We start from the raw sequence: 12,937 nt of genomic DNA, 5'->3' as shown, positions 1-12,937 counted from the left end.
TTAGGCTTTAAATCAGAGCCATTATAAAAGGGGAAGGTGTTGGCTATTTTTTCCCTAACTTATTTTCTTAGATCTTGACCTATGGAACAGATGAAAATATGTTTTTTTGGAAAACATAATTCACACAGCTCTATTCCAGATAGTTATATACCAAATGACATTACAAACAAGCATTATAAGCAGCAACAGATCAGTCAACTATATCTATTGCAGAACTTCAATTCCAAGACTATCTGCTTCATATTTTATTTGGTAAAGCCTGTAACACTGCCACATGAAAGGATCAAAGAGTAAAGAAGAGGTAAGAGAGTTAAAATAAACACTTCTCAAAATTAAACACTACTATATAAAGCTGCTAGGGAATGAGAAAAGGGTAAAGTAAAATTCTAAGGAAAGATATGAGATTTGCTGCTACTTGTCTATTTTACAAGTAAAAACATATCTTTGTTTTTGGGAAGTCCAGGTCACCTTTGATGAAATACACCAGTTTCAATGTTTATAACCCCAAGTAAATATTCTAACCAAGAAAAAATAGGTCAGGTTTGTCATTTTTTCCTTCCAAAATCACTATCTGTAGGAAGTTCTCCAAAACAAGCCAAATCTCACACATCTTTAATAGATTTTACTCAATCCTTATTTGGACTGACTCCTAATCAGCTTGCTAGTTCTCACCTCCTCCAATCCTTTTACCACTCCTTCATTTCAGCACTAGTTGGCCCAAGGTTGTTTTAAGGTGCAGATTTGGCCATAAGAGATAGTGGAACAGACTTCTCACGCAGCACAGACACTCCTAAGAAACGCATGCAGGTGCAGCAGTCACATGTGCAGGGCCACAGTGCAGCACAGAGTTATGTTCTGAGATTAGAGCTTTCATGAGCACCTGGAAAGCTTCCTTGATCATTTCCTATTACATTTCAGACTGAAGTCTCACAAAAGACTTCAGAATTTGAAGATGTGCACTCAGATCAAATTAAAACCAGGAAAACCTCTCTAACAACTGGCTAATGTGCACTATTGTCAAGTACAATCAGCTTGCTTGTTTGAGCAAATAAAATACCTGGGCACATTTCCCAAACTGCCATCTTCCACGCCCCCCCCCCCCCCCCTTCTGTTTTTATTTCTTCTTAAATGACAACTATCAATCCCTGGAATCCAAACACAAGAGATAAACAATACAGAGCTCAGTGTTAGTTATGTCAGTACAGAAACAGTTAAATAAACCTGTATCAAAATTACTGATTTACTGAATTCAAATTCTTGTAAATTATTCCTCAAGTAAGATGATCTTCAAACGAAGTAAGGAACAACTTTTATGCATCATCAATCTTTTCTGCTCAAGTTTGAAGCAATATATCTTTCCATTCCATAAGAGAGTACAGGAACACTGAAGCATATTTAAAATCCTAATGCAAACTTCTGTTAAATACTAAGCTGTGGACAACATTAGCAGGTGTCTCCATGCAATTTCTGGTTTTGTAGTAATAATTTATGCTGCTTGCAAAGATTTTTGAAGATGACCAACTTATTTTGCCTTGTTAACTAACACTGTATAGTCAATACAGTGGCTGGAGGCAGAGGGGGGGCCCAGCTCTACCATCCACCTGTACTCACAATGACTGAGTTCAAAACTGGATTCCTATAATACACATTTCTACCACTCCAACCAATATGCAAAATCGCTCTGTCACATAAAACACTGCATTAAAATGTGTTTTCAAACTCATAATCTACTGCACTCTACAACAAAGGAGCACTTACTGCCATTGTCGTCAGAATCCTCACTGCTGCTAGGAAGCCGACGTCGTTTCATGATCTCCACGGGAAGCAGCAGGCAGCCTGCAAAGCAATGAGACAGCACTTCACCCAAGAGAATAACACACAGTCATCAAGTTGTGTTTCTGATGGCATTCAAGGATTTACAAGCACACAAAGGAAAACAAACAACTTTAAAGAGCATCTGAAATATGAACAGCGAAAGTCTCAAGGATCATTAATTAGGCAGTCATCATACGAGCAGGTGAACAAGACTGGAGAGTATCAATGACAACCCCACCAACACCTTCACCCCGAAACAAAAGCACATTTTGTTCTGAGAGGTCTTAAAATCACTGAATATCTGCAGTCAATGTGCTTAACTTTCCCTGCCCATTCTAACACTAGATTTGCTATACAATAACATTTTTACTACTTATGTAAATATTTACTTTGGCTAATACATTTTTGGAACTGTTTTATTCCTGTTTAAAGTGCCAGATTTATTAAATCAAATACTTAAGTTGTTCACTTATGTGTGTGTATATATATATGTATGTGTATATATATAAAGAAACATCAGCAGCAGCAAGCCATTTTTCCAGATTAACTAAACATGCAACACCTATACCCTGGAAGGCACTACCTCTAAGGTAAAAGTTACTTTCTTCTGCAGGTATGTTTCTAGCTCTATGTCTAACACCATTTTCCATGAAACAAACCACAATTTGATTACATAGAAACTCCTTTGAAATGCCCAACTTCTAGCAATACTGAGTTCAACTGCACATGAATCATTGATGTACAGGCAAAAAGTTCCAAATCGTTTCAGCAGCTATTCGCAGGGCATTAGTATTTTCACATGTATTCTCTATGGAAAAAACTAAACTCAGAAACATTAAAGAAGCTGTAAATAGCTAGTCAGAATTTACATGTAAAAAGCTATTAAAAAGTGTAAGTTGAAAAGCAGAAAAAATATGACAAGACAATAGCAGAAAGGCATATCCACCATAAGTTAAGCTGACAAGGACTCTAGATGCACATCAAATCCCCTAAGTCTCTGCTTACCACATATCAATCATGATATGAACAAGGTCTGGGTGTTCGGCTAGCAGCAAAGCCCTCATACATACTTTTGGGGCATAGATCTGGAAATCAGATGTCAAAGTACTTTTCTGTTTCTAGGTAGGTGCAGAAAATCTAACCTCCTCATTTTCATGTGAGCTGGGATCTTCTAAAAACCTTTCAGCAAAACTCTTGACACTGACCCTTCATATACAGTTACCTACAACTTTGTTCACTGAGAACATGTCTCATTGTAGTAAACTCAGTAATGTCTTCCCCTAAGACTACAACTAATTCACAAAATGAGGAAATCTAAAAAGCCTACCCAAAGACTGACACTACTTCCACAAAAGCACAAAAATATCTTCTCTTCCAAAAGTTATTCAAACGAAAACAAATAAGCATTTTTGAATTTTATCATCAAGAGCAGATCACAAGCAACTGAACCTGAGACTCTATTTTACACTTCCAATGAACTTAATACACAGGGTGTTTCAAAATGACGGACCCGATTTCAAAGCAGTAAGTAATTTGGTCCATCTTTCTGAAACATCCTGTAGTTGTAAGAGCCCAAGCACTGCAAGATTTAGTCCTTTTTTATATATATTAAACATGCAAAGTGTGTGTGGTGGGGAAGTTTCACTCCCACAGAGTGACTTTCCAGAGTGGGATTTAATACAGCTGTCTTTGAAACAGGGAACAGTCTTGAGCTGCTGATTTTGCTCAATAAAGGTAAACTGAATGCTTCACTTCACCAAGATCTTTCGTCACCATTTTACAGAGTCAAAGTTCAGACATAATGTCTGATGCCAGGGAATAAAGAATCATAAATGACAACCTCTTATAGTGCTAGAAGAATTCTCTCCAGAAGAATTGCTTTGCGGCAGTACAGAACTCTGTCTATATGGCAGACAGAAATGGTGCCAATGAATAAATACACAGACCAGCCTGGACAATTAAAATCATCTGAACACAGGTCTGGTATAAATGTAGTAGATCCAGAGCCAAGTTCTGATATGGTCACTTGTGAAGACAGAAAGCCAACATTCGGATCCAAAACACGCTAAGACAGAACTGAACAATCAATTAGCTGCTACATGGCAAAAAACACGGGAATAAATACCTATTCTGTAAGGTACCTTTCCCTAGTAGTTCACATACTTTTTCTGTATTTGAAAGATATATTAGCCATAGCAATGTAAAAGCACATACTCACTTAGAATGGGAATATCTCCCATAAGGAAAGAAGATATGGAAAAAAAAAAAAAAAGAAAAGGAAAGAAAAGAAAAATTAAGTTATCTCAGAAATATAACTTGCGTATTTATGGTTAAAATCCTCACTTCTTGGTTCATTCCCACAGAGTCTGAAAAGCATTATGCACCACAGAGCAAAATAACATAGCCTATACATAAGGACACACTCAGGAGCTTGTAATGAACAAGCGAACTTGAAATTCTGCTCCTCCACATCCTTTTGGTAAGTGTATTTTGAGTTCACCTTCTCCTAGCCATATTTCTGCAAAGTCACAAAATAAGGAAAAGCTCAGAAGCTTCTACTTCCTACCACACATTTTAAAAAACAAAATGTATTGCTGTTTAAGGAAGAGAGTAGTGTTTACAACTCCCAATTCCAGCACTCTCCACAGTTCTTCAGGAAACAAGAAGCAGAACAAAGGCCACTTCCCTGAAGTACAGAGTATTAGACAAGGCAGTTGATTTCCTTGTCCACTCTAGTCACGTTTCTGAAGCTGGCCACATTGAAAAGCCTGTGCTCTCATGAGTAACACTAAAAGAAATACCCAATTTGATGAAGTTCATATGAGGTCCCTTTATAGACCCATGTGGGGAAAAAAAAAGTAGTCAAAATCCAGAGATCTCATTTTCCCATCTCTGAACCTAACCCAAGTTTGCAGGGAGCTAGGTGACAGATGGAAAAGCAGTATTTGGCTTCTCAAAACAAGTCTCAAACCTCGTAAGATTAACGCCCTCCCCCCTTTTTTTTTGTCATTAGAAGTAATAAAGCAGCTTTTTTCAACTTCTAAAATAATTTTGAGCTGCTCTCACCAGATGGTCATATCTACAGTTCAGAACATACATTCTAGAGGCAACACTACAACAGCTAACAAGAGTTACAACCACACAGACTGAAATACTGCTGCTCTTCAGGGTCTCACTGTGCCTCTGTCTCAAAGACAATGGGTTTCTGGCAGGTGACGGTGACCTCAAAGTCACCTAAAAAGTACATAAAAAATAAACACAGATTCTGGATAGTGATGGTTAGGTGCTGACTCAAGGTGCAGGCTTTCCCTGCTCAGCCACCAACATGCACATTTTCCCAGCATGTTTAGAGGATACTGGGAAGTCAAGTAACTTTTTTAACCTTCAGGGAAGAAAAAAAAAAAAAAAAGAAACAACACAACAACCAAAACACAACCAGAAATTATAATAACTCATTCTCATGGGACATCTTTCAATAAAAATACAGAGGTATCTTTACACTGAAAAAGGCAGAATGGAAGAACTATGAATTTTTTCAGTAAAATCACTTATCTCATGTTTTTTTCCCTTTCCTAACCTGGGATTTAAGTGCCAGCAATACTACTACTCTTTGAAATTCTCACTCTTCACAGTCATAGAAGTGTTGGTATTTTTCACTTGACTTCATTTTGACATACACTTAATATACTCAGGTTTATATATAATGCATCTGATCTGACACTGATCTCATTAAAACATATTCTGAAACTGAAGTGGATCTGTCAATTCCAACAGGTCAGAAGTAAAGGCAGATTCATCAAGACTCACTGTACCACAGCTAGTTTAATGGTACAAACTGGCTATGATTATTATGCCTGTAAGCAAAGAGAATATATATGCAAGCATAGAAAAGCTAAAACATTTAAGCCAAGCTTTAAGATTCATACCAATAATAAGTAAAAGCTATGGAACTCAGCGTGCAACACTTGCAGGACAGGAAGAGACCACCCAGGTTACTGAGCTCAATTCCCAACAACTGCACAAAACCACATAATCGCTGTTTAGTCAAGAAGTTTCCACAAAACATTCACTGCACCCACACATGCCACAAAACAACGTCCCAGTCCCCTTCGCAAAACGAATGCTTCTCTGAAGCAAGGCACAGCCAATCAAGTAGTGCCCTTGAGCACTGTATCTTCTATCACAAACACTGCTACAGCTGTTTTTCCCAAATTCCTACACCAGCCCCAAAAGGACATTTGCCCACATAATGTCCACCTGCACCATCAGCCCAACACCTGAGAAGCTACTAAAGAGCCCGGTAGCCCTAATGTAACAGAGGCCACTGCATGACTGAGAGAAACATTCCTTGCATTTTCAGTGACACATGTAAATTCCTAATAACCCAGCAACTTTTATACATCATTTCAGTTTCATTTCCTTGGAAGATGACTGTTTCTTCATGTTAAAACTAGCCTTTTAGAAATCAGACAGACCAACACACAGTGTGCTGATAGTTATTTCTCCTGAGGACTGCATTACATTTACCCATTTATTGGACGGGGGAAAAAAAGTGGACTCGGGCAAATGCCAGCCTTCAATGAAACACAAGATTTACTCCACTGGCAATGTTATGCCATGTCCAAGGGTGGACAAAGCATCTAAGAGCACCTTGTGCAATCACACCACTGCAATAAATGGCACAGATGGGGCAAAGGCCACCAAGCACCCAGAGATGAGCCAGGGCAGCCCTGGGGAGGATGGCACAGCTTGACACATGCTCTGCTGCTGCTCCAGAGCCTGCAGACATTGCGCTTACAGAGACACATGAGCAAGGGCTTTTCCATCCTTTTGCATCATGCTAGCTCTGAAAGCGAAGTTTGGGGGTTACTCATTGATTAGGTACAAACTTCAAACATACAAAACCTGACTCTGGACTTACATGGTACAATTGCTCAGATTGTTTTTAAAGGCAAGATTACAATGCCTGAAGCATTTCTTCTGGCTACTGTGTTTTGGAGAGAGCACTAAGCCTCTTTCAAAATACTTGTAAAATGCTATGCGAGTGAAATGACTAGATGATAATCCAATATAATCAATGTCAGGCCACAAAATTACATTTGGATTTACATATCCTTGCGGAGGTGAGCAACAAATATCTAACTCTACACAAATAACTTGACACAGTTAGGAACACTGACATTTCTGTCTACTTCCCAGAATTTGCTGGCAGATGCAAGGCAATGGGTTAGAATCAGCAATGTGACACAGTACAGCAAATCCACTCTTTTTACCAGTATGCATTATCATGTTCCTCCACTTTTAACGCTACGAGAGATTAATTTAAAAGAACCAACAAAACCCAAAAACGACACTGGACAGCAATGTCAGTGTCTTCCCTTTTACGCTTTTTCTCCCACACTGAAGTTCCAGGCATTGCACAGATACAAGTGAAAAAAAACAGAATCCTTTTTCCTAGTTTCCTCAGAGCAGAATTCCAGACATTAGCCCATAAATGGCACAGCAGTGTGCACTCAAATACACCCATGAACACACCACAGCACTTATTATGCTACTACTGTGCAGTTAAGAACCCAGTACACTTTTTCACTCAGTTTGACCCCAAGTAGAAAGATGATCAAAGAGAAAGTTGTAAAGTGTGTCAGTCTTTGTTATGCAAATAGCTAAACAGAACTAGATTTTTAAAAAATAATTATAGACGAAAAAATTCTACATCCTCGGGTCAAAGGTTTTACGTAGCGCAATTTTTACTGCAGTATTTTTAAGGGCTGTATAAACCTTTGGGTAAAAAGCGTGTATAATTCCAACTCTGACAGACAATTAACTGTAACCATGTTAATGGGTGTCACTATAATAAAATGCACAGAACAGCCGCAGAGACAGAGTTGGAAGAAAGTGGAACTTTGACACATGTACACCCTGAAGACAAACTGAAAAACTGGCTTTTCCTGAAAGTAACCCAGTAACTGCAATAAAACTAAGACCTAATTATCTCTAGTACACAAGAGATTGCTTCAAAACACTTACTGTACAAATGGAAGTACACCGTAACATAGTCTTAATGAAATGGATGGTAGATGAAGACACTTGGCTTCTACTACAGTACTTCTGAAATAGCCTGTTTATGACACCCCCCTGGTCTTTACCAACCAACACCTGAAATAGCAAGAAAATAATCTGTTTTTTTCCTTATATTCCCAAACCAAAAAAACCCCAAAACAACAAAACAAAAACAAAAACAAAAACAAAAACAAAAAAACACAACCAAGCAAACAAAAAAAAACACAAAACACAGAACTGCGTTTGAAATAAGTTATACTATTAAAATCCACCTAAAACTCCTCTTTATCATCTATGAAAGCTTCTACGGTGACATTTTATAGTCACAAAGATAAAGGAGTTCTCAAAATACTACAGTACTACGTAGCACAGTACACGGTACAAAAAGTTAGACCTTAAATTTGGAGAAAAAGTCTTCAAAGTCTCATTAAACAAAGAAGTATGTTCTAAGGCCAAGAGTGTTCCCCGAAAGGAATATTTCTACTGACTTTAGCACAGCTCTTCGAAATTTCACAAGGGAAAGCAAAAGCACCATTTGGACATATCAGCCCAACACTTCTCAGCAATCCACATGTTCATTTATGCACCTGTGCGAGTCAGCTCATGTTAGCTTACAATCTGGGCATTGGTAGCAAATTATTCCCAAACTGTGCTGGCAGAACCCACTGCCTAGAATCTCGAGCAATGATAAATTGCGCTCTAAGAATTAATTCAACCCACTCTGCACCCACTGCTGTTCATCTCTTCCACGTAGGAAAAAGCTGTCAGCTTGGTCAGCTCCAGCTGAAAACAGCAGCGCAAAGCAGCAGTACTAACCACATGGAGAAAGCATTTGAGGAAATACGGGAAGCTTTTTTTATTACATTCTGTGAATTGGGAATGAAACCAGAGAAGCTGGAAGGGTAATCTGCAGCTGTGAGGGGAAAAGGGGTTTTATTATTATTATTTTAAACACATGTATTAAACATAGCTCAAAAGCAGGGAGCAAGTGGTATCTGAAGCCAGAGGGAAAATCCTGATACTAAAACGTACAACCCTTGCTGTTTCAACAATATCCCACTGAGTGTGAGAAATCTCTAGAAACAGAACCATAACAAGCATATTTCTGGCATAACTCTTACAAAGGTTTTAGGTTTGCAAGTGTGGGCAGCTTTTGACTTACTTAAAACACTGTGCCTGCTTAAAAAAGAAATTATTCCAAATGACAGCTAAATCTTTCTCTAAAAAGAAAACATGAAGCTAGCATAAAAGCATCTTCCTGCTTCAACATTAAAATGTCAACCAAAGCATGTTGCTAAATGCTGTCATAACTTCTAATACTACCTAACAGCTATCTAAGGAGAAGTAAGCTATTTTTAACGCCTCTGTGCAGCCACACAAACCACTCATTTGTATGTCACACATGGTCAGTTCTTACTGGGTGACTGACAGGTCTCAAGATCTCACAGACTTCACCCATGGGTGACCTAATGAACTTTATTAGAAAAAAGCTGTCATCGGAAGGAAAAGGGAGCCAAGGAGTCAGGCAGAAGCACGCACCCCGGCACGCGTGGCTTTCTGAAATCGCCTCACAGGTGAGCGGTGCCTCCAACGAGCTTAACGAGCGACCGCCACCCGCCGAGTCAACGACCGGCTGCCGGCTCAGCGCCGCCTTTCCCGGGGGCAGGAGACGCTGCTCGAAGAGGAAATTCAAAAGCGGCGCCTGACGCCCGGCAGCTCTGGGCCGGCCGGGTGCCGCTCGGGGCGGTTACCCTGCTGCTCCTGCTGCTCCCCACGCAGCGATCGCACCGCAGCCGCCGCCTGCCCGCCGGCCGTTAACGCCCGCACCGCGGGCGGCTCCAAGCCAGCGCCAGCGGGGAGGAGACGGAGCCGCCTCCCTGCCCGGCCGCCGGGCTACACCTCCCCGCGGGGTGGCACCTTCCTGAGCGGCGGCACCACCCCCAGCCCTACGGCCCCCGGCTTCCATTTGAAACGGCCCGGCTCGCCTCCCCCTCCCGCTCCTCCCCGCCGCCGGCCGCACCAATCCGCTCGGCCCCGGCTGAAAATCAAACTTGGTTCCCTCGGCTCCGCTCCCTACGCTCCGCACCCCTGTCACTGCCGAAAACGGCCAAAGCACCTTCCCCGCCCTCCCCCGCGTCTCCACGCTGCTGGGGGTGGGACGAGGACGGCGGTTTAGTGGATTGAGCAACGGCAGCAGCACGGGGGAGACTTGAGCTCATTTTCTGTGTCTGTCTCTCCTCCCACTCCCAGACAGTTCTGGAAACTGTGTATCACCTCTTGTCACAGGAAACCAACCAGCAGGCGGTGCAAACAAACAAACACCCTTTGCCTCCACCCTCCCCAAAATAATGGCAACCCCACCGCCTGCCGCTAATGAACTGGCGGGAGCCCACGGGAATGGAAAAGGAAAAAATCATCCTCTGAGCAGGCAACCACCCGAGCCCGCAGACAGGCAGGGTGGCAGCGGCCGCAGCATCAGGGCGGCTTTGTCTAATTTCAGCAAGTGGAATAATCGCTGGAGCCGCACACTCCTCCCCGCCTCCTCCGGGACGCCGGGGACTGACCGTTACACGAAAATAACGCGGTTATCTGAAACACCGCAGCCCTGACCTGGCTTGCCAGGCCCCGGGGGACACTGGCAAAAGAGAGAAACCTCGGAGCTGCCCCGCCTCGCGCCCGAGCAACTTCAGGCTCTTGCCACCGCTACCTCGCGGTTGTTGTTGGCGTTCCAACATCGCCCGTTCCACGTTCCGCTCCCCCGTCAACAAACTCCGGCACGGCCACGCGGATTCACCGGCGCCCCGCAGACCAACGTCCCGCCCGAGCCACCCGCGGGGCTGCGGGAGGGGTGCCCCACCTCCCCCAGCCCCAAGTTTGCACCGCGCCCCCCCCTCCCCACACGTGTGCGCCCGGCCGCGGGCCCCGCTTCGCACTTTAAACTCCCCGGCCCGGGGCGAGGGTCGGGCGCGCCGCGCTGGCCGCTGCGGGACCGCCGTGCACCTGCTCGCCGCTGCCCCGCCTGGCCGGCCAGGCGGCAGGGGATGCAGCCCCGCTCCCGGCGGTCCGGGCAGCGCCGCACGCCTCCCCCCGCGCACACGCTGTCAAACACGTGCATTTGGGGGCTCTCGCAACTTGTTCTCCAGCCGGAGACACCGTGCGCTCGCAACGGAGCAGGGGAGAGAGGCGAAGCACCTATGACAGCCCGCCGCTCTCCACCGCCAGCGAACACCCACCGGTGCCCCTGAGCGCACCCTCCTGCGCGCATCGAACACAAGACTGCGGCTCTACCGCTCCGAAAAGCAACTTCTGCTTAATTTCACCGATGAGCAGTTTTCATGCTTTCTAAGCATTTTTTTTTCCTACAAGCGAAAGCCAAGTGCGAATGGGTGGATGGGGGGGGGGGGTGTCAGTGTAACTACAAAGCTGCTGCTGCACATAAACACCTCCTCCCCCACGCACACGCTCCCCGCCCACGGTTAGAAGCGACGGGTGAGGTGAAGATGTGGGGTGACACGGTGACAGACACTGGCCATGGCTCCCCCCGGCACCTTCCTACACGTCAATATCTGCGAAGGACCTGCGCTCTGCCATTGCCATCTCTCTACCAAGTTGCTCCAACGCTTCCTACTTTCCGCGGAGGGTGATGCACGGCGATGCCCCCGCAGCGCAGCCTGCAGCGACGCCCGACGCCCAAGCTGCGCGGTCCTTATTTGCCGCGCCGGTGCCCGTGGCGAAACAAAAAGCCGGCGGCCGCTCCCGGCACCGGCCCGCCGCGCCGGGCGGCAGCAGAACCTCCGCTCCCTCCTCCCACCGCCCCGTCCCTCCCGCCCGCCCCAGCCCGGCACAAGTTGATTGTGGGATAGCGGAGCCGCAACTCGGCCGCCTCCCCTCGCCCCGGACCGAGCCGCACGGCTCTTGGCGCCATGTTAATGACGTACTATCTTATTTCCACTAGGCAGCGACCTTCGGCACGAAACTGCTCTCTCGCCGCCTCCGGAGCGACAAAAAAAACCCATCAAATATGGCTGTGCTGGCAGCTCCCCCGGCTGGCGCTGCGGCGGCGGCGGCGGGGCGGCGGCGGGCACGGTTACCTGCTGGCGGCGGCGGCGAAGGCGGCGAGGGCGGGCGGCGCGGCCGGGCTCCCCCTGTGCGGAGGGCTCGGGGCCGCCTCATGAGTTCGGCGCGGCGCCGGGGAGCGGGCGCGGAGAGCGGCTCCCTGCACCACACACACACACACCCGCGCTCACTCTCACACACACAGAGACTCCCTCTGACTGACGTTTGTACTTGTTATGGAGGAAGGACTCCGTGAATAAAACTCGTTTCTGGGTCACTGCTGCCACAGGGGGGAGCTGCTTTAATCCCCTGCCAAAACTGGCAGGCGAGGGAAGGGGGGAAATAATCATAATGGAGCGCCGGGGTGGGGTGGCGGCGGCTGCCCCGAGGTAGCCGCCGTTAACTCTTGGCGGGCCTGGCCGGGGCCGCGCAGCAGCGCGGGGTTCCCGCCGGCAGCGCTGGGTCTCGTCGCCGTCCCCCCCTCTCCCTCCGCAGCGGCCAGGGCCGGGCGGCTCCCCGCGGAGCCACTCGCTGCCAACTGCGCCGACTTGGCCGGAGCCCGAGGGTGCGCGGCCGCCCGGGTGCTGCCGCGTCCTTGCTGGTGTTCGAGCAGGCTAGAAAAGGAAGAGGCAACGTTGCAAGGCTGGCAGCTGGGAAATTATACGTGTCTGCACCGAGATCCCGCCTGGGGCACTGTTGGCGTTACCCTGCAACAATTAACTCCTCTCTCCAAAAAAATTAAGCCGATTTCACAACCAGGAATCGTAATGCTGCACAGGCTCCCTATGCATAACACGTAATTCACTATTATTCGGGCAGAGAAACTGAGGCACGTAAGAGTTAAACGCTGTGGCCACATACATAGCGCATAATTGCCAGGGCAAGAATAAAACTGCAGGCTCCCTATTCTCAGCCCCCAGTGTTATCCCTCCAGCTCCCTAACTCTGATACATCTCAAAGACTAGAAAGAGCGATTCATACTGCGGTTCAGTTCACATCTTTCTAG

The 12,937-nt window shown here is 45.8% G+C and overlaps 1 protein-coding gene across 13 annotated transcripts in view; it reads right to left on the bottom strand.

Moving 5' to 3' along the window:
• Positions 1-12,530, bottom strand: part of JADE1 (jade family PHD finger 1) — a 46,349-nt gene extending 33,819 nt beyond the window's left edge. For 2 of the 13 annotated variants that reach the window (XM_082051579.1, XM_082051585.1), the window contains exons 1-2: positions 7,843-8,022; positions 1,759-1,836 (exon numbers count right to left, since the gene is read on the bottom strand). In XM_082051579.1, the coding sequence (XP_081907705.1) occupies positions 1,759-1,810 (52 nt within the window). In that variant the 5' untranslated portion in view covers positions 1,811-1,836; positions 7,843-8,022. Of the gene's footprint in view, positions 1-1,758; positions 1,837-7,842; positions 8,023-11,108; positions 11,199-11,431; positions 11,777-11,813 lie in introns of those variants that run through there. The other 11 variants (XM_082051578.1, XM_082051572.1, XM_082051573.1 and 8 more) reach the window with 11 other exon arrangements.
• Positions 12,531-12,937: the final 407 nt, after the last annotated feature.

This window comes from Streptopelia decaocto (assembly GCF_964273445.1).
Source record: "Streptopelia decaocto genome assembly, chromosome: 4".
Lineage (NCBI taxonomy): Eukaryota > Metazoa > Chordata > Aves > Columbiformes > Columbidae > Streptopelia > Streptopelia decaocto.
The sequence above is the reverse complement of the archived record's forward strand: the minus strand, read 5'-3'. Positions and strand labels throughout refer to the sequence as shown.